At 29.8% G+C, this 21,418-nt stretch overlaps 2 protein-coding genes across 3 annotated transcripts; one reads left to right on the top strand and one right to left on the bottom strand.

Moving 5' to 3' along the window:
* Window positions 1-624: 624 nt before the first annotated feature.
* Window positions 625-2,245, bottom strand: LOC108777995 (steroid receptor RNA activator 1). The gene is made up of 3 exons (XM_018545037.1): window positions 1,962-2,245; window positions 1,340-1,890; window positions 625-1,278 (listed from the first exon to the last, which is right to left on the bottom strand). Exons 2-3 carry the CDS (start codon window positions 1,860-1,862, stop codon window positions 1,085-1,087), a joined length of 717 nt encoding a protein of 238 aa, XP_018400539.1. The 5' UTR covers window positions 1,863-1,890; window positions 1,962-2,245; the 3' UTR covers window positions 625-1,084.
* Window positions 2,246-3,776: 1,531 nt separating this feature from the next.
* Aldh-III (Aldehyde dehydrogenase type III) lies at window positions 3,777-21,090 on the top strand. Of its 2 annotated transcripts, XM_018544875.1 has the most exons (13): window positions 3,777-3,868; window positions 6,871-6,970; window positions 15,252-15,292; window positions 15,466-15,609; window positions 15,780-15,875; window positions 15,982-16,203; window positions 17,008-17,171; window positions 17,277-17,507; window positions 17,618-17,818; window positions 19,131-19,246; window positions 19,979-20,114; window positions 20,231-20,384; window positions 20,881-21,090. In XM_018544875.1, the coding sequence occupies exons 1-13, from the start codon at window positions 3,866-3,868 to the stop codon at window positions 20,902-20,904; spliced, it is 1,632 nt and encodes a 543-aa protein (XP_018400377.1). In that variant the 5' UTR covers window positions 3,777-3,865; the 3' UTR covers window positions 20,905-21,090. The 2 variants fall into 2 exon arrangements, with proteins under 2 accessions (XP_018400377.1, XP_018400376.1); XM_018544874.1 differs by lacking the exons at window positions 3,777-3,868; window positions 6,871-6,970 and adding an exon at window positions 11,240-11,558.
* Window positions 21,091-21,418: the final 328 nt, after the last annotated feature.

Below are 21,418 nucleotides of genomic sequence, written 5' to 3'. Positions count from 1 at the left end.
AGAGAGAGAGAGAGAGAGAGAGAGAGAGAGAGAGAGAGAGAGAGAGAGAGAGAGAGAGAGTGAGAGTGAAAAATAGTCGAGAGAGCTTTCACGCACGTCGCTCCCCTAAATGTATTTATGAATATTTATTTACGTGAAGAACGGAAGAAAATTTAATATATTGACGATCAAAGAAATTGGTCGTAAGTTATAAGTGTAAGTTTTCTAAGAGCCATAACTTGTAAAGCATTTTTGCGCACGTCTGCCGCGACACAAAGTCCTCGGAACGATGAAGGTAGAAGACAGCGAAAGCAATGGTATAAAAGACTCATTTTACGGGCGAAAAAATAAACAAGGATGTTTCAAGTTAATAATAAATTTCGTTCAGGATGCGCGCGTGGATGTGTCCATCTTAAGATTGAAGTATGCTTAGAGTAGTGAATATATGGTACATATTAGTAATAAAGAATAATTGATTTTAGCTATCGATGACTTCATTATCAACGTAAGAATACATTTAGACAAAGATATGTGACAGATGTAATGTCCTTTGTGAATATACATAAGAGACAAATGAAAAATACAAAAAACTTTTATGAATACAACTGCTTTCATTTTTATTTTAATATAATTTTCCTGTAATAGACTAGTCAATTGTGACATAATATTACATGCTTTCTAATAAGAAACAAATGGTATAATATAAGAAACAGTTTTCTTTTCTATTTTGTGATACAAATATTCTATCTCTTTTAGCATAACTAATTTAATCGTAAGTAACAAAGAACGATACCTGTGTCGACTTTTGTCACCGAATGGAAAGCAACCCAATGTGAATCATTGCATTATATATTTGCCAATGTCAATGTTAAAAGGATGAAATAATTTACTGTGTTATACTGTGTCATACGTGTACTTCTCCTAGTGACTGGAAAGCATTCATTGTATTAAATAAAATGTTGTTCGATACTTTCACTGCAAAGATATCGTACGCGATGTAGGCATGTCGGAAAGTAATAAACAAGTTATTTTTAAATTATTTTAACTCTTATATTTAATTATTATTTTATGTTTTTATATATTAAGCTTATTTTTAGCAATAAATTCAGTTTTTCTTCGAATTGACAAATAACAAAGGTAGCTGCTCTGGTTGCAAGTCGTTGAATTTCTCAGATTCCTTTTTTAATTCAAATATTATATGCCTGATTGCTGGCATCCAAGTATGACAAACAGGTGCATGCTGCGTCATAAGAATGACTTGGATTTTATCGGCTTCCTTGATATCTTTCCTTAGCAGCGCTGAAAATATAGTGCTGATATTATTATATAATATTAACATATGAATGTAAGGATTCATTACCTTTCGATATGTTTAAGATATTTCTCTGTACTTTATCATTCAGTTTGTTTTCAAGCCAATTAGATTTCATGATATCTAATCGTTTTCGTATTTCCTTCACCTTGTTCTCTTCCATCTTCTGCTCCGTCATCACAGATTCTAAACTAGTCAAAATTTCTGTCAAAGCTTGATCTTTATCAAAATTGTCATCTGACTCCGTTTTTGCACAGTCTTTATCAGTAGGAGCCAGAAGAGGCTTGTGGGGAGCTGTGGTTATTGTAGGAGCTATGGTAGACTGTAACATAGGAGGCATATTCAATGATGCAGGCAAAACGGCAGCTTTCTCTGAAGAAGAGGTATGCGAGGATAGTGGAAATGCCACTCGCTTGTTCAGAAGTTTTTTGGTGGAGGTCCCTGATGAATTATGCTGCGAGGACAATGCCCACTCCGGTGGATCGTTCCATCCGTGATCGTGAGTGGACGGTAACGATTTCTGGCTAGAAACTATGTCATTCGGCGAGGATGAGACAGGAATCTCCTCCATTTCCACGCTTATAGGTTAGGTTCAACATCTGGCGAAAGAAAATACAAAGTCAATAACTCGTGTAAATAAATTTTACCCCTAATATGTATATATACGTACAAAAGAATATTATTGCAGGTAAAGTCCTCGGTGTCCTTTGATCGATTCTCCCTTCGTTCACCAGTCTTGTTAACGAATGATATCGAGATTCGTCAGACTCCAGGGACGACATACATGATGACTCACTTTCACCAAGTGATGGTTTTATTTAAACAACGCATACCGTACGGTCGTACACTACTAGAATTAGGAAATAAAACATTATTCATATACAAAAATCCGATACTTGTTTGTCTTTCTCTTTTTCTCCATCGTTCTTTATTATGACATAACGAGACACTTCGCGTACACGTGTCTTTGACACGTCTATAAGTGCAGGTCATCTGGTTTGGAGCTGTTATTAGCTGCCGCTCTCAAGTCCCAAAGTCTCAATACGAAATTATAATCGGGATAGACGATCTAGACACAGTACAGAATATTTATAATATATTTTATAAATATTTTATTAACATTTTAAATTTGTATAGTTGTTATATAGTAGATAATCTTTTTGAATATTAATTTTTTTTTATACAATTTTTTTTCGTATGTTAATTACGGATATTATTCCGATTATATGTATATGATGTTTCATAATTGTTTGTTAAATGTAAATTTGAATTTTTTTTAACTCTCAATTGTACGTGAACGTGGAATCTTTTTTATTAAAACCTTCGTCACTTCATATTGTAATTTAAACTAATTATAATGTTCTTTTTCTAGAAAAAGAACTTTACTATATACACGATACTATAAATAATACATAGACAGAGAATTGAAAAACAATTATTTTCTTCATATTGAAGAATAGGAATTTTTAACACAATTCCTTAGTACAAAAAAATTTCCTACATATCTATAATTATCAATGCGTATCATGTAACATTTGTAATATAATGGAACTTTTTTGTGCGTATAATTAATGCTAAAAAAAAATACGTATACAGAGAATTGCGTAAAGAACAATTATTTCTTTTTTTATATTTATAAATAGAAGTCCTTAGACTTTCTACAGCCACTAGCCACTAATGTTTATGATCAATGATCAACATTCTCGCGAGCATGATTTGCAAAATTCAGTCTTTCAGAGTTTCCAACTTTCCGTAAAAAAAAAACACTTATAATTAAAGAGGAATAAAATTCAGTATCAGATTGTACTACTGATATTGAAAAATTATATATTCAACTATAATATATTACTCGACGAACAGTTTTTCTTTTTCCTCAAGAATTAATGATTTGACCGATAGTCAGTTTTTTATTCAATATATACTGTCTTAAGTTCAATCTTGAGACGTCACGATTAGAGGGCCGCATTATCATTTTTAAGACATTACTTAAGACGATCTCAAAAAGAATTAACCAACTATGAATACCGATCACTTTTCTTAATTTAATTTCTTTTATAAGGCTGCTCGAATTGGCTCGAAAAAAATAATTCGTACAAATAAAATTACTTTTGAGCTTAGCGCGTATATACGCAAGATCGTTCGGGGTCGCCATTAATTATTCATGATACACCGCACAATAGATCCAAGTTGACGCTTTGGGAAGAGGCGTTTAGTAACCTATCGTATTCCGTTATATTTTATATCTCACTAAAGTTCTAGTCGCAGTGCTTAAATAAGCCCGAAATTTGGAAGTAAAATCGCGCTGAATTTCTTGGCGCTCGATTAACCCGTTTTGTTCATTACTTATAAGAATTATAAGAATTATACTGTAAAAAACGGAAAGCGCATTTGTGGACGTTGTCTATGTTTTTCGGGTTTCCGTTCGTAAAGTATATAAATAACACGACTGCATTGCGTAACATTATACTTTTATGCGGCAGAAGCAACTTCTTAAACGACGAGCGATCTGTGTCCGTAGTGATAAATATATTGCTTCAACTCGAATCGAGGACACCTCATTCAGGATCATCAAACATGGTAAGTTTCTCACACGATCAGTCATAGCTCAGCGTGACTCTCGTAAAATGCATTTATTAAGTGAGTAATCCGTCGTGTGTTAACACGCAATCCGCTAATGAGACTAAACGAGAGAAATATTGCAGAAACTGCAGCTGTCACGGTAAGAACGGGCCGAATTCCGTTGATCGCGAATAGTAAAAGAAATAATTTTCCAATCGTGTTTCGTCAGTGTTTAATGGATCCGCGCAATTACTTTCTCCAGTCGCAAACACGTCCTGAAATTTAATATACACTACTATTCATTCTCACTATCGACATGGCATCGGCATTTCATACGGATTTTATGTGCTATCGGATTTAAAACGTGTACGCGTTTCAAATTCAAGCAACTGCGATTTCAATTTCCGGTGTCACGTTCGGTGCCATCGTACCTATGAATTGGCATATGTGATTAATATATCGATGTAAAATGGTGTAGAAGATATTTGTGTTACCGCATAATTCGTATAAAGAGCTGTTTATTATACGAACAATTTCGAAAACACACTACTACACTGGAACATATCAATTAATGATTTTATCGTTTTTATCAATTAAATTAATTTTAATCTCACCCAAGGCAATCAAAATAATATAAGATTGTCAAATTATCTTGACTTTCTTGTTCTCCTTGAAACAGTGAACTTGTTCTTCACTTCACTAAAACTTTGAATGTTGTTCAAGGTTATGCCCTGGATAATATTTGTTAAAATTAAGGTAATTGGAGATTGTTGTGCTCTTATTTTCGTTTTTGCACTAAAAATTCATTTTTACCATCTTAATAAGAACGTTATTCAGGACGTGACCTGAACAATATTAAAAAAATTTTAGTTGTCAGATCCTACCATAAGTAATATTAATTATGGCAACACTGTAACTTTCAAGTCTTATAACTCGCAAAGTACTTAATGAAAATAAACTTTATTGTAATGTTTTGAAAAGCTTTTGATATCAGCTATCAGATATTGGAATCAAAAGTAGAGTGTCTCATTTTTAAAAATTGATGTGACCTTGATCCGACTGTGGCGACACCATTTGAGATCAAATGAATAAGAAGATCAGTAAATAGGTTTTTTAAACTTATAAACCTTACAACTTTTGTCTGAGCATTTCTTTCGGAAATACTTATAGTTATCCCTTTATTAATTTTATTGAGGCCATATTACATAAAGTGAGTTTAATAAGATTTAAAAAGTTGTAATAGAAACTGAGCTTGCTTAGTGCCGAAACAGTACCGTGTCTCCTGATTTAAATTACAAATAGCGAGGCAACAACTGCTACAAGGCTACAAACCCTAAAGTCGACATAATCGTTTCTCATATTTAAGGTCATTTTAAGTATATTCAGATATCATAAGCCAATTACACAACCGTATTAACATTTTAAGACATTACTTAAGATGATTTTAATATAAACATAAACTATGATTACCGGTCTACGTCCGGTATTCATAATCAGTTCTTATATTCAAGACCGTCTTAAGTTCAGTTTTGCGGTCATGAACCAATCAGACAGCTGCATTAGCATTTTAAGACATTACTTAAGACGGTCTTAAAATATGAACGGACTATATGAATACCATCCTACGACGTTGTAAAAAACAAAGAGGAAGAATATGTCATAAAATGGAAAATGAGATAAAATCGTGAGTGGCACAATCGAAAAATAGAACAACTTTTCTTCTAAATTTTGAAAAAGTCCTCGAAAGAAAAATCGTCCTTCAATTCACTCTATGAATTCATATCTTTCATTTTTATTCCATGTTATGTTCTAGCGTTATACAACTTCCAATTATTTTACGAGCAAGATTCAGGAATAACAATATATCATTACATTTGATTCATGATTATTTTGTTTATCATCAACTGCTTCGCGATAAAACATATAGTTAACCTTTGCCATTACGCAATCGACTTGCATATATATGTAAAACAAGTTTAATTATCTGTAGCATTAAAAATAATGTTGTAATACCTGTATAATTATGTGTTTTTTACTGAGTAATCATGAACTTTATTTTTTGTACATATAAAAGTCCGATACTGATGTTGTTCCAATGAGATTTATGATAAGTGATGTCGTTTATACCTGTAAGACAATAAGCCATTACCATTAAGTCAGAAGTCAGAAGTTAAATTGACCAATCATATAGTCGAATGCAAGAGGAATAATAGACTATAACTGGCTAATTTCTAGCCTCTGATCTAATTTATTATACTAATGGATTATTGTAGAGAATATGTATTTAGCTTTATTTTAACATTATACACAACACGATATCACAAAAATTCACAGATGTTGAAAGCGTTGTCAAGCTATGAACAATTTTCTTTGAAATCGAAAGTTCGTTCTGGCAATTGTTACACATTTGTATCCACGTGTAGCTATTCAGGCCAGTATGCGAAGCTGTGCACGTAACTTGCACTCTCGACGAGGAAGTGAAATGACGCGCAATAAGGAGTCTCATAAATCCTGATTTTCCGCTTTCCATATCGTTAGCCATAAATGATAGAGCACGCGCCAAGCAGACATCGCAGATTATTAACATTAGGAAGAAAAAAGCCGTAATTATGTAAAAATGAAATGTAAATTACTAATTAAGTTATTAGCAATTATGTAAAATATACTTATGGATCTGCTTTCTTAAGGAAATACACATCGATAAATTGTAGAGCCTATAGACATCATAATAACGGCAATTAGATCATGTTAATACATTGACGTGTTTTGTAAATTTAGGATTTATTTTGCGGTCATTAATATAAAATCGTTTTACGATTACAAATTTATATAAAGTTCATCAAATGATTTAAACGGATTACAGACGTACGTATCAGCCAATTGTTATCTTGGGAAACAATTTCTTCTACATTTATCCGATTCGTTCCTCTCAGAAATAAATTTTTAATAATAAATCTTTGAAATCAAACTCTGATCTTCATCGAGAAATTAATATCTCTAACAAATATTCTCCTTTCCAGGCTGAAACAATACTGGACATCCCGATCACGGATGCTACGGAAGAGTCCGATATCTGTCGCATCGATATGCAAACAGCTGTTTTAGATGTTTCCGAATCAAGTGAGTAATTTTAATTAGGCTAAGAAAAAAATTTGTTAAATTTAAATTTCTTACCTTGTTATTTTACGGTAACCTGTTGCAACTATTTGGTTTTATATAACATTGCTTTCCTTGGAATTGTAACGAAAGCGGAAATGGAATCGCAATGACCGTTGTACTAAGGAAGCAATATCCAATTCTTGAAAAAGTGTATTATTATAAATTTTTAACGAATCTCTTTCTACTAAAAGCAAATTGCTAGTATTGGAAATTATGCATTATCGTATTACGCATTCATGCGCAGGCTGCGACTGATCGTGAGTGCCTGAGTATAATAGCACGCGAACTTTGAAGTCTCAAACGTAACTCGCATCTTCAATGAAAAACATATCATATGTATATAGATATATTGATTCAGAAGCGGTTAATACATTATTTGATTGTTTGATTATTTCAAACTTGACGTCTATGGGATTGTCGTGACTTCTAACATTCTCAATGCTGCTCGAAATTGAGTCCTCTTTTTCTTCTCTATTGCGCTTGAGGTGACATATGTAGATATTTATAATCGGTTGTTATATTTAAGAGTGTCTTAAGTATAGTCTTAAGATGAACCAATAGAACGTAGTCTTAGCATCTCAATTCAAATGAGAATGGACTAAAATAAATTGGAACTTTACTAGTAGCATTCGGATGTATTAAAAAACAGTCCATTTTCATTAAAAAAAATTGTTAGATTCGATTAAATTGAAAAATTGCATTAGGAATTTTGAATTGAGGAATATTCGCGATGCATAAGAAGCTAACATTATTTGTAAATTTGAAAGGCACAGAAATGTGCTTCATGCAATTTCTAGAAATAAATAAAAATGCATTTAGATTGAAAATCATTTTATTGTTCGTAAATGCGTATTTCTAAAAATCTAAATCCATTTCAATTTATTTCAATCAATTCCTATTTATTAAGAAGGCATTGTTTAAGATGGTCTTTTAAAATAAGAATTAAAACTATACCAGCCATAGTCTCACAGTGCATAACAGATAACGATTCTCGCGTTCTTATTTCCTCTCTCAAGTTTATTTATGTACGTGCTAGAGCTAGCATAGCTTAACGCATAGAAATTCTCTTTGCCGCGTCTTCTACTTAAGAATAGTCTAAAAATAAGTAAAACATAAATGATAGATCGATGAGGTGCATAATAACAGAGAATCTTGCGGCAAGTGGCTATTAACTATAATAATAGGATGAGTCTGTTTTATTATTCAAGACTAACAAGAGGTCTCACACATTCTTATTTTCCAATAATCATAATAACGTGTTGAAATTTATTTGCGCGGGGTTCGAAAGTCGAATTAATTTTCACGATTTATTTGCATTCGGACTTCGTCTTAACACCTGCTACAGACTCCAATTATATAATCCGATCTTCATAGATTTTTGAAGTAGTTTTCAAGATCTATTGTGTTAAGTTTAAAGACGTATTATTTCAACTTCAGACAGTTTTTAAATTCCATTCTACTCCCACTCTCGAATCACCTTTCGCACAGTTCGCATTGTGAACTCGCTTTAAACGATCAAGGATCCAGTCTTGAATCCGACAACCTCGAGACAGCATTCGTGATTTCGAGTATACGAAGTGCAGGACGTGACAACGACGACGGATCGGCAATACGTGCGCGTGTGCGCAGATCGTCTCGCAATTTATTCAAGAATTTATCTTTCTCACGGTCGTGAATTATTTTGCATTATATATTACTTGAAATTAACGTGTGCATTAAGTAACAATTAAAGGATTATCTTTCTATATGAAATGTCGAGCAATTCTATGGATACGAAAGGCGAATGTGTGAAAATAAACGTGCAACCGACGCATCACAATGGTACGTCTCTATTTTTATATCCTTTCAGAGCGATCACTTTCGCGTATATTCTACAATTATATGAAACGCGCGCTTCATGGTTATTATAAGTCGTCGCGTCACGTGACTGGTCGGTAATAATTTAATAATTAATTTTTGATAAAAATAATGTGTTTAAATTTAGTAATTATATATGCTCTCTAAATTCTCTGGAATTTTTCACCCTGAAGAGTTGAAAATTGAGGCAATCTTGGAAAAGAGTAGTTAGATTTTTTCAATCTTTAAGAACGAGATTTACTAAGTGTTTTAAAGAGTAGATTTACATACATAATATATAATACATATGTATATTATAATATATTATATACATTATATACATATGTATTATATATTATGTATGTAAAAGGAAACAATATTATCTATTACGCGTAATATATACACTATACGCGTAATAGATAATATATGTAGTTTCCTTTATTTCAAAAGGAACAGAAAATTGCAGACTGCACTCCCTGTACTAAAAATCCGGATTTAAAGGTCTTAGAACATACATATCAGAATTTATTTAATCGTCACCTCTTTCTAAAAGCAATAGCAAACCATCGAGAGTATCTTTGCCATGACAACCTGATAGGCAGGATTCTTTGGATTCAAAACTGTCCCATGTTTACTAGAAAGTAGATACACGTAGAAGAGGTCACTACGTCTCTGACAAGAGATGACTGAGAAGAAGACTTCTTAGAAGTGACAAATACAAAAAGTTAAATTTTTCAGAAAAGAAGAAGGACTGTTTTTTAACTTAACAGAAAATTTTTGACTAATTAAATAATATCGACAAAAATACTCTTAAAAACACATCAAATATCATTTTTTTATCATTTTTAGTTATAATTGATTAGGAAGTCGATTGTACCTTGAAATGAGATAAAAATTACAAAAGTGAGCAAATTTATTAGAATATTTATAAGGTCTACTTTCTATGGCTGAAATAGTGTATACTTTTAGAATTTAAAGTGAAATAGGTATGTTTGATATTTGATGAAAGCGAGGAAGAGAGTTCTAGTACAGTCAAGTACAAGAACAAAAAACAGACCATATAATTTCATTAGTCAACACCTGGTTTGCATATTTTTATAATTTCACCTCATTTCAAGATCGATATACAATCGATTCCTAAAAGCATAAAAATCTAAACTAAAATATTTTATGCGTGTAAATAACTTTATCAATTCGTATCCCACAGTAACAACAAACGTTTCGATTTTATTATTATTAGATCATTTTTAGTATTTTAAATTAAAACATGATAAGGTTGCATTGTGTAATTTCTCATTAAACGAATTAAATTACATTAACACCGCATACATATTCTAGAAAGCATACAATATTTACAAAATACTTGTAAATATTTATAAGACTTATTTTAAATATTTTTTGTAAATTTTTTTGTGGTCTTAGATTGCACAGATCATAAACATTTATTATTACATAAATATTATAAAAATCTCTAAATGTAAAATATAGTGTCTATAAGCTGGATATAAATGTGTGAAATAAAATATGTTTATAAAATAAATAAAACGTATACGTTTAGACCTTGGATTTGGGTCCTTTTCTGTATATAAAAAAACTAAATATAAATTTGTGACATTATTTTGTCACGTTGCAATTAGTGAAGATCGTGTCCTATCCTGTAAGCATTATTACATCAATTTAATAAAATTGATGCCTATATATATATTATAAAATATGCAAATGTGTAGTAAAAATGCTGTAAAAAAAAATACTTAATATAAGACATTATAATCTAAATAAAAAATAGTTTTATTCGTATTACTTAATATATAAATAAATAATGTCGATTAATTAAGTTAATCGAAATTCGGTCGAGGATCATTTTCAAAAGCGTATCTTTCTTGAAAGATAAGAACATTGAGAAATTGAACATCGAACATTGAGAGTAGATAAAATGCCGGCTAATGTAACTTCATATCAATCATCACGGAAAAGATCGTGTATAAGACGCGCTCTTTTAACGCGCCATGGAAAAAAACTTATCAGAAATCGCAAAAGCAAGCGAGAGAGGCTTCCGGGAGAAAGTAACGTATAACACAACACCTGTGATACCTAGGAAGAACACCGTCCGTGTAAGGAAATGCGAAAACGACTATTTCCCGAAGCTCAAATTGTCTCCACCCCGCGAATGGCGCGAACGGACCTTTGGATTCTACCCTTCACTTTCGCGGCTTTCGCCAAGCCCCTCTCCCGCGGACCAAGCTACTCGATACATGGCGCTCTCTGGCGGTAAACCGTCGCATCCCCTAGCGAACGTTTTTTTATTTATTGCTGATAAACGCGCGCACAATCCGACTGTTCCATCCGACAGTTGTCAGTCTCAGTCATATTATTATCTATCCCCATAACGGGCGGCGCTTGTTCACTTCTCCGCACTCCATCGTCCATCCCAAGGAGAAAAACGCCTTTCCCTCCTCCTACGTCGTCTCACTTGACCCCACTTTTTCGGAGCACAGAGAGATAACTAAGACACGTGTACACTTTGATCTTATACGTTGTATTTTGAGGCTTACATTGTGAGAAGTTAGTATGTAGTAGCGCGCCGATCTCGCAACTGCATCACGCACGGAAAGTTGTAACCGCCAACTTTGTGCTCTTTACATTCTTGTGCTGTCAAATTGAACAATTATTAAGTGACGTCTACTAGACGGTTCAGCAGTGTTCGCGAATATGGGTAAGGACAACCGCTTCCGTGAATTTGACGCTTTCGTTCCACTTTCGTCTCTCAAGGATCTTTGGAACCCATAAGATCATCCATAACGTCTGACCTTCCATATTCGCGCATTTGTCCTTCAGATTTGTTTTCGAGAATTTGCTTTCCTTTATTTATTTATACAAATATTATCGATTTTTATTGGAATTTATGAATGTAAAATCGATATAGGAATTGAATTATAGTTTTTATAAAAGCGAAATGAAAATTATGATTTTTTAAATAAAGTTCCATTAAGAGTTACTATAAATTATCGTACCCAGTATCTGAGAATGTATTGAAATGGATTAAAATGGATTCAGATTTTTAGAAATACGGATTCATGAATGTTAAAATGAATCCTTTTCAATCCGAATATGTTTTTATTCATTTATAGGAATTGCATGGAGCATATTTGTATACTTTTCAATCAAAAAATAATATCAGCTTTTTCAGTGCGTTTGTGACCATAGTGAATACTGTATAATTCAAAATTTTGAATAGGAAACGCAATTTTTCAATCCAGTTGCATCCAATTGAATCTAATTGAATCCAAAAAAAGTTTTCGCTGTTTAAAATACGCGAATTCGAATAGACAAAATGTCCAATCCATTTTAATCCATTCTCGGATGCTGGGTAGATAATTAGCTGTTATTCATTGGTTTTATATACAATAATTAAAGCAGATGATAAGTATGTTGTAGCTTCCATAATTTATTATTATGCTGCGTCGCGCATTTTTCTGCTGTCGTAACGAATGAATATGCAGAAATTATGTTTATACATCAATAAATTTTTTATGTTACTTTATATTGATGAATGACAGTTTAAAAATTACTGAAATTAGATTGCTATTTTGTAACGAATGAATAAAATTAAATTAATTAAATACACACACTATTCTGCTGAAAAAAATTATTTTTATTAGCATATTATTAGTGCGAAAAGAATATTTATACAATGCATTACCATGTTCGTAAATAAAAATACATATAATTATACTTTTAGATATTAATTTTTTTTAATTTATTACAATTTTCGACTTTAAGCACTCTAAAACGCGAATTCACGTAAATTAAAATAAATTAAGTATAATTTTTATTTCAACTAAATTTATTTTCAAATACTGGATATATATACACTGAGAAAAAATGTACTAAATTTTAATAAATATTTTAATAAATATTTATTTGAAAAGTACCAATTATATGAACATTTATTTATAATACATAAGTAAAAATACCTAAATATTTTTATCTCTGACGAAAATTTTTAGTGAGATGTTATATTTATACCTGTTTAAGTAACGTTTTATCGACAGTTACGTAGTTTAAGATAATTTATTAAGAGTTTTATTGATTGTTGCACCATTTTGAAACACTTCCAAAACGTAATTTTTCAATCTTTTAACATAATCGTAAATATTTCTTAAACAATTCCATGTTTAAATTTCCATTTCATAAACAACTCATAAATACTTTAAAACTCAAATGAATCATCTACTCAACATTTAAGCAAGTTTCTTATAAACTTTTAATAAACATATTATTTTCGCCAGGGATGTTTAGTAAATATTTAATTGGTATTATTTGAATAAATAATTAAATTTAGAATTTTTTTCAATGCATTTATAAAAATAAATAGGAAAGGATTTAAAAACTATTAAATGCATTTTCTAACATTAATAACTGCAATGATCGTTTTCACCAATGTAGATTAATCTTAATCTTGATTTAATTTATTTTTTATCTTTTAACAATTAGAAGAAGATGAAGAATTGGTTGGCTTGTGATTAAAATTTATCTACATTGATAAAAACAGATATAATGTTCGTTTTTTTCCAAAATAGATTAACTTTAATCTTGTTTTAATTTACTTTGTATTTTCTTTTGGTTCTATAAATTAAAAAAAGTTGAAAAGTAAAAAACCGAAATTGAAGTTAGTTTAGATTGATAGAAATGGACATGAGAATCTCTTTCACCAATCCCCGGTTAAATTATTCGATGATTGAATCAACCATTATGATGATCTACGTAAGAAGTAGGTAAATATAATTTATCTTAAAAAAGAAAGAGAGAGGAGAAATTTTAATACATTGGCTACTGTTTGCGAGTTAATAGTCGATTATAATTGACTATTATAAGAGATAAATAATTATTTAACTTGGGATTTCAAAGATCTGGAGAGTATTATATATATTTTTTTTTTACGATCTTAGTTTATTCTTTTCTTATTCAATTATTTGTGGTGTTAAATTTTCTTTGATTCGACGAACTTTCTTAAGCTTAAGTTGTACTATTGTTGCCCAATTTTAAAATTTGTATTTTGTTTCAAATTTTAATATCAACAAACAGTAGTAAACCGGAGATCGTTGATCAGAGAGTGATGAAAGGGACTCTGTATAAGTAACTAAATATCTTTAAAGAGCACTTTTTTATGAAAATAATCGCTCTTACCGAGATTTTCTAAATACTGAGTGTGTATTGACTTGTTTATAATCTTTACTTTTACAAATCATTTAATGATTCTCTCTTCACTTTATGTTAACGAACATGAGAAAAACGAATCTCTACTGCAGAATAGTGTTTAATTTATTTCATTTTTTGCCCATTTATTATAAAATAACCGTGTAATTTCAGCAACTTTCTAATTGTCATCCTGTATATATGTAAGATAGAAGTTTTCACATATCAAAGCAAAACATGTTTGTTTTCGAACGACATTGATTCCTTTGCGTGTTAAATGTCATGTCCTTTTCTCTGTTCTTGTACTGTTAAAAAAGGAAAACCTTAGCACTGAAAAAATGAAGAAATATGCGTTGTCGGAAATGTTATATTAACACAAAATAATAATTTTCAGGATAATTACTTTTTGCATTTTGACTTTACGTGAAATGATCAGAGCTTGCAAATTGATTATTTCAAGATTATTCCGATTATTCCTTAAAAATCAAATTCACTTTTTATCTCTTGTGCAAACTTTTAAAATTTCTTTTTTATTTCTTTTTAACAATTTTTCCATTTGTAATAGAATAGATATTAAATATCCAGCGAATTCTCGAGTCACTATCTCTTTCATTCGAGCAAATATGTTTATCAATTTTATCTGAACTGTAAAATGTTTTATATCTCTTACACACATATTATGCTTTATTTAATCTAAGAGAGCCTTCAATGTTTCAAATATAAACGCGTCGTACATTCATTGATATTAAAATATTCAAAATTAAATCATAGATTTAACTTGTTATTCAAGCAAATACTACATTAAAATTTAAAATTCATAAATCAATTGATAATACACATTTGCATCTATTATTTGCATTTTTTTTTATCTAGAAATGCATCTAAAAGTTTATCTTGAAACCTGCTTTGCTTATTTTGATATAAAAATAATTTTAAAAGTTTATATAAATGGAATTTTGCTTTGTATGAATTATTGTTATGTCTGTAAGTCACTTTTTATACTTGTGATAAAATGAATATAAATGTTAATTTGATTGATAAAGCGTTTTAATTTACATAAATTTTCTTAATAGTATTTAAATTAAAATATTTATGACCTGACCAAATATCCTACGTCATAATAAGCAACTGAAATTGAAAGACGTTTATTCTTGAATATATTATTAAATCTTGAATATTAATAAATGATTTATAATATGTTTTGTTTCAGCACCAACAAATGATAAACAAATGCCTATAAATTATGCCGATGTAAGTATCATTAATTGGGTTAATAAGAATTTTATTTTTTTCATATTGCATATTTTTAATTAATTAATTTATTTATTTAAAGTATATTAATTAAACAAATCACACAATATCTTCTTTTTTTGGTAGAAAAATATAATTTGGATTAACGACTTGTTTCCAAAAAATAATTACAGTTAGTTCAGCAGTCACGGGATACATTTAACAGTGGAAAAACAAGGCCGATAGAATGGAGAATCAAACAATTGAAACAATTTCTGCTTATGTTAACAGAAAATGCTTCAGAACTTACAGCAGCTTTTTCATCAGATTTACGTAGGGTATGATTACGATTATAAGAACACTCTTTTAGATTTTCTTAGAAAATGAAATAGAAATGGATTTGGGTAGTTATTGCCGAATCAAAAATTCTAATTTTTCTTATACTTGGATATATATTAATCTACTATACATTATATTTAATAATGTTCTGTATTCGATGACGTTTTAGAGCAAGTTCGAAACGTTTGCATTGGAAATCGATTATACAATTCAAGAGATTAAGTATTTGCTCATGAATATTAAAAAATGGTCAGCAACAGAAAAGGTATAATCTGAATATGATTTTTTATTATATAAGAATAGATTATTTTATTCATCAAATAACTTTAATAATCTAGAGTGTGAACACTGAAACTTGCAATATTTTACAGCCGGCCAAGTCACTTGCGTACTTTTTCGATATGATAGAAATCCGGAAAGATCCTTATGGAGTTGTATTAATCATGGGTGCATGGAATTATCCCCTTCAACTAACTGTACTACCTATGATGGGCGCTATTGCAGCTGGAAATTGCGTGATTGTAAAACCTTCTGAAATTGCAGCGACTACGGCAAAATTTTTATACGAGACAATACCGAAATATTTAGACACGGTATGAAAACATTTGTTTATATTATAATTATCCCAAAATTCATTAATCAAAAAAAAAATATTACTGAAAATGCTTTTTTTTTAGCTAAAAAAGATTAAGTAATATGATTTTTATTCCATATAAGAACAGCAGTTTTTATGAAATAGGGTTGATTTGACTGAATTAAGTTACACTTATGTTAATGATTAATATTAATGATATTAGAGACAAAGATATTGTTAAAATTATATCGTTTATGTATGCTAATTCGTTAGCAATATCTTTATAGCTCCATATATTATGTATTACGTCTGAATCATAGACACTTAACGTGTAATATACGAATCATCTTTTTTTAAAATTAAAAAATAAAAACAACTCATATATATTTAACAACTTAAGCATTGATTTTAAATCTTTATATTTTACTTTTTCTTAATATTTTAAAACTCCTATTAATAGAAAATTACAAAAATAATTATTTAAGTTTTATTTTAACACTATAGCAATTTTTTTTATTTGTAAATTTTGCAACATCCTATACTTTTCTAGAATATTCCATCATAAATTGCGTGATTCTTTTATTTCTTAAGTAAAAGGAGGTAGACCATGAAATTGAATTCTTGCATTGAATTCTATTATAAAGCACTTTGTTGCGTAATGACTCATAATAACTGCGCATTGAAGAATGGAGAGGAAGTTCTCTCTTCTCTCTTCCTCTTCTTTATATAATTATATCTCAACGTATTAGTTTCAAAAACAGTATGATTTTTAGTAGGATTTTTGGAAAAAATAATGATATGATTCATATTTGTTTATAAATAGGATAGTTGCCGGATAATACTAGGAGGGATTCCAGAAACGACAGAACTCCTCAAGCAACGTTTTGATTATATTTTTTATACTGGATCCTCTACGGTTGGAAAAATCGTACGGAAAGCTGCTAATGAGTTTCTCACACCTGTTACGTTAGAGCTGGGTGGAAAGAGGTAAAGGATATCTTCAAAACATATAAATACGTAAAATGCAATTGTTTATATTCCCTAAAAATTTTTCATTCAAATGAAATTGTACTAAAAAATACTGATTTGCAGTCCCGTGTATATAGATAATACAGTAGATATATCAATGGCAGCAAAACGCATTTTATGGGGTAAATGCATCAATGTTGGTCAAACTTGTATTGCACCCGATTATATGTTATGTACACCCGAGATACAAAAAAAATTTGTTGAGGAAACCAAAAAGATTTTACACGAATGGTATGGTGACAATCCACAGGAAAGTCCCGATTTAGCACGCATTATTTCGGACAAACATTATCAGTAAGTTTTATGTGCACAAATATTTAATACAATACCGATAATAATTACAATTTTTAAAACAATTTACAATTTGATAAATTAAACAATAACAATTGTTTTTCGTTATTTAGGCGGCTTGTTAATTATTTAAGTGATAAAAGCAAAATTGCTGTTGGTGGCGACATGAATCCTACAGAAAAATTTATTTCGCCTACAATACTAGTTAATGTCAAACCAACGGATCCTATCATGCAAGAGGAGATATTTGGACCAATATTACCTATAATAAATATTAATAATGCATACGAAGCAATTAATTTTATTAACAATCGGTACGTTATTTAATTGCGATATTAAGAAATTAAAAATAAATGCGCGCAGTTATTTTCCCTCTGCAAATATTACATATTTCTTTTTTAATTTTCTAAAATCAGAATATTTTTATTTATTCGAATTTTTTATAATTTCTCGGTCACAGAAAATTTTATTCTCCACACAAATATAAATGAAAAAATATCATAAGGTAAACTTTTACCTATTGCCTCTCACTCACTCATATTTCACTTCATGATTTCACTATCGTACGAGGGAACGGCACAAAGTAATTAGTTTTTCGCATCTAGTGAAAGCCCACTCGTACTGTACGTATTTTCCACAAGCAAGGGGGTACAAGATCTAATTATAGACCAGGTCAGCAGCGGAGCCGTGTGTGTCAACGACACGGTATTGCAATATGCCGGTGAGTCCGGATTTTAGGTGACGGAGTTATTATTGTTATTGGATTTATTTATTTTTATTATTTAAGAATTTCGGTAAAAGAAAAATCTTGCCTTAAAGACCAACAAGTCCTTCCACATTTTTTTTACTTTTATATTTATGGATTTATAATTCTATTATCTGGTCTCCATCGAAATTGACAGAACAGCTTTCTTTATCTTTCGAAAAAAGTGTAGATTACTAATGATAGATAAACAAATTGATTTCTTAATTCCGCTTATAAGGGAGTAGGTATGTTTATTATTTTTTTATTATTATTATAGGATGTAAATAAAGGATATAATTTTTTTCTTTTCTTTTACACACTAAAACGTATTGCATGCGCGTTTCTTTTTCTGGTTTAAGGTTGGTTTAAGTAATGACTGGTGAAGAAGAAGTAGAACAACTTGTATCATATCTTCCTTTCATGATATAAGATAGATTTCATACTGTCATATGTAAATGACATATGTAAACTATTCATATATATAAACTATTTCTATTTCTATTTACTTTGAGTGGGTTTGAAATATTTTATACTCTTAAACTAAGATGCGTATATATTGTACAAATAGAATGTACGTATCAGAAAATGGTGATGGTGTAGAATTATAAATATTCAAGTACTAATATATGAAATTGATATTATGAAGAAAAACTAGACAAACATATCATTAATGATGTACAAACTTGATGATCTACAATTATTTTCGAGTATTCATTATTATTAGCAACGCGCGAATGCACGTGCACGCATGCGAGCAAGCACGCGTCCACATACTTCATAAAAATGCACGCGTGCATTCACACATCTCAAGCATACAAGTACACATTTCGCAAAAAAAAAAAATTATACTGACGTTCTTACATTGATTATTTAATATACAGGGAGAAGCCTTTAGCGTTGTATTTATTTAGCCTGGATAAAGGAACTACATCTTTGTTCATTAATAATACGTCTAGTGGCTCCATTTGTATCAATGACACGATATTACATGCAGCAGGTAGTTTTTCTAGTAATGTTGTCTAAAAAGTTGTCTCATATAAATTATTTGATTGTATATTTCAGCTTTCTTTTTTTTTCAAACAGCACTATCCTAATTGTTACATTGCTTCTACTAACAGAGAGTATTAAATGTGGTGTGGTTTTTAGATTGGGTCGCTAAATGTGGAATGAGTAGTATTCTGCAATATAAGTTTTTATTTTTATTCTGCTTAATTGTATTATGTTTTGCACAAAATCTACATTCTTCGTTGATTTTAAAATAATTCAATAAATTTTTATGAAATCGAGTATTCACTTATAAATGAATATCCAGAATATAATATATGTATGAATATATTGCTACATAATGTTGCTACACACATTACCTTTAAATCTGTGGAAATAGGAGTTAAATGGTCGACTTTAATTATTTATTTAAAGATTATTACATTCTTAACATTTATTAAAAATTGATATATTCTTATTATCATTACATTCTTTTGAATCTAATGAGGATTCTTGTATATGTTTTTAATACCTTCTTAATATTTGTAACATTTAATTACTGCTTTATTTATAATTTAGAACTATTAACATAAAATCTTCAATCCAATTGATTAAAATGATGAAAAAAATTAACAGAGCTAAAAATGATAATTACATGTTTATATAATGATCAGCATTAATATTAATTGTTATTTTCTCTTTGTTACATTATTTTATACATTATTAATGTACATTATTTTCTCAGTTGAAAGTCTACCTTTTGGAGGAGTAGGAAATTCTGGTATGGGAGCTTATCATGGAAAATTTACATTCGACACATTCACGCATAAAAAAGGCTGTTTGATTCGGAATTATAATAAAATTGCAGAAATCGTGGCCAAGTAAATAAAAATTCTTTTTATATAATAAGATAATTCTATATTTTAAGCTATGAATACATTTTAATATATTAATATTTTAGTTAATATTTTAGTTTTGAGCAGAAAATGTTTTTCAGGTCTCGTTTTCCACCATATTCTGATGCAAACTTAAAGTTGCTCAGATATTTAGTCGAAAGAAGACCTAGTCTGCCTTTTTTGAAGTATATACCGTATGTGCTTATGTTTGGTCTCGGGGTGCTCACCACAATTGGAATCAAAGCTGCAATGAAGGTACAAAAAAAAAATTAAATCGCATATAACTCTTTTCATGTTATATATAAATGTAAATGGACTAATAGAGTAGTTTGTTATCATTGTAAAATATATATATTATTGAATAAAATATATTTGCATAAATATGGGTTGTGCTAAAAGGATGGTATAAGAGGAGCAAAAAAAAGATCCCGAAAATGATCATGTGTGTGATTCCAAATAACAAATAAATTTTCGGAGATTGTTTAAATAATTATTCAATATTGATTTATATTTTCATAATTAAGATAAAATGAAACTGTGTGTACTATGTGCGGCTATAAATGATTGCTTCTTAAAAATTGTTTGCCTTTTGTGGATATTCGGGTGTTTTGGTAGATATTTAGAAAAGAATGTTTTGTATAACATCACCACGTGTTATTTTCTACACGTCGATTAATAATGGGACAGTCCTATTGGGTATCATGTGAAATGAGAAAAACGAAAAGAACAAATGCGTATAATATTGTTGCAGGAATATAATTACACGGAGGAGTAGTTATAATGCCACTGATATCACGCAGCGCCTTCATACATCTATAGAGATTTTGTAATTTATACTTGAATATGTAAATTAGAAATTGCTTTTTACACTTAATCTTGTAACACAATAGAGAATGTAAAAAGTCTTGTATAATGTTTTTGATTTTACATATAAATATTTATATTTTATTAGACATTTCATCGCACATACATATGTATGTATATAAGGTATGTTAATGTTTTTATAGAGCATATATTATGTTATAGTAAAAAACGAATATTTTTTTAAGTGGATAAATTCCAATGATTCTTAAAATTAATATATTGCTTAAATCTTTTATTTGCATATTCTGCGTCTTTTGTGCAATCATTTTTTTTAAATCCGCCTTTGTGATATATTGCGACGTTTAAAAAAAGTGTTAGCTTCATATTGTTCTTATTCGCATTTATTTCTCAAAAATAAACACAATTTAATAATCATTATTAATATAACACGTAATATTATTCCTATTGACGCAATACGCTTGAAA

This window comes from Cyphomyrmex costatus, unplaced genomic scaffold, assembly GCF_001594065.2.
Source record: "Cyphomyrmex costatus isolate MS0001 unplaced genomic scaffold, Ccosl1.0 scaffold474, whole genome shotgun sequence".
NCBI lineage: Eukaryota > Metazoa > Arthropoda > Insecta > Hymenoptera > Formicidae > Cyphomyrmex > Cyphomyrmex costatus.
The sequence above is the reverse complement of the archived record's forward strand: the minus strand, read 5'-3'. Positions and strand labels throughout refer to the sequence as shown.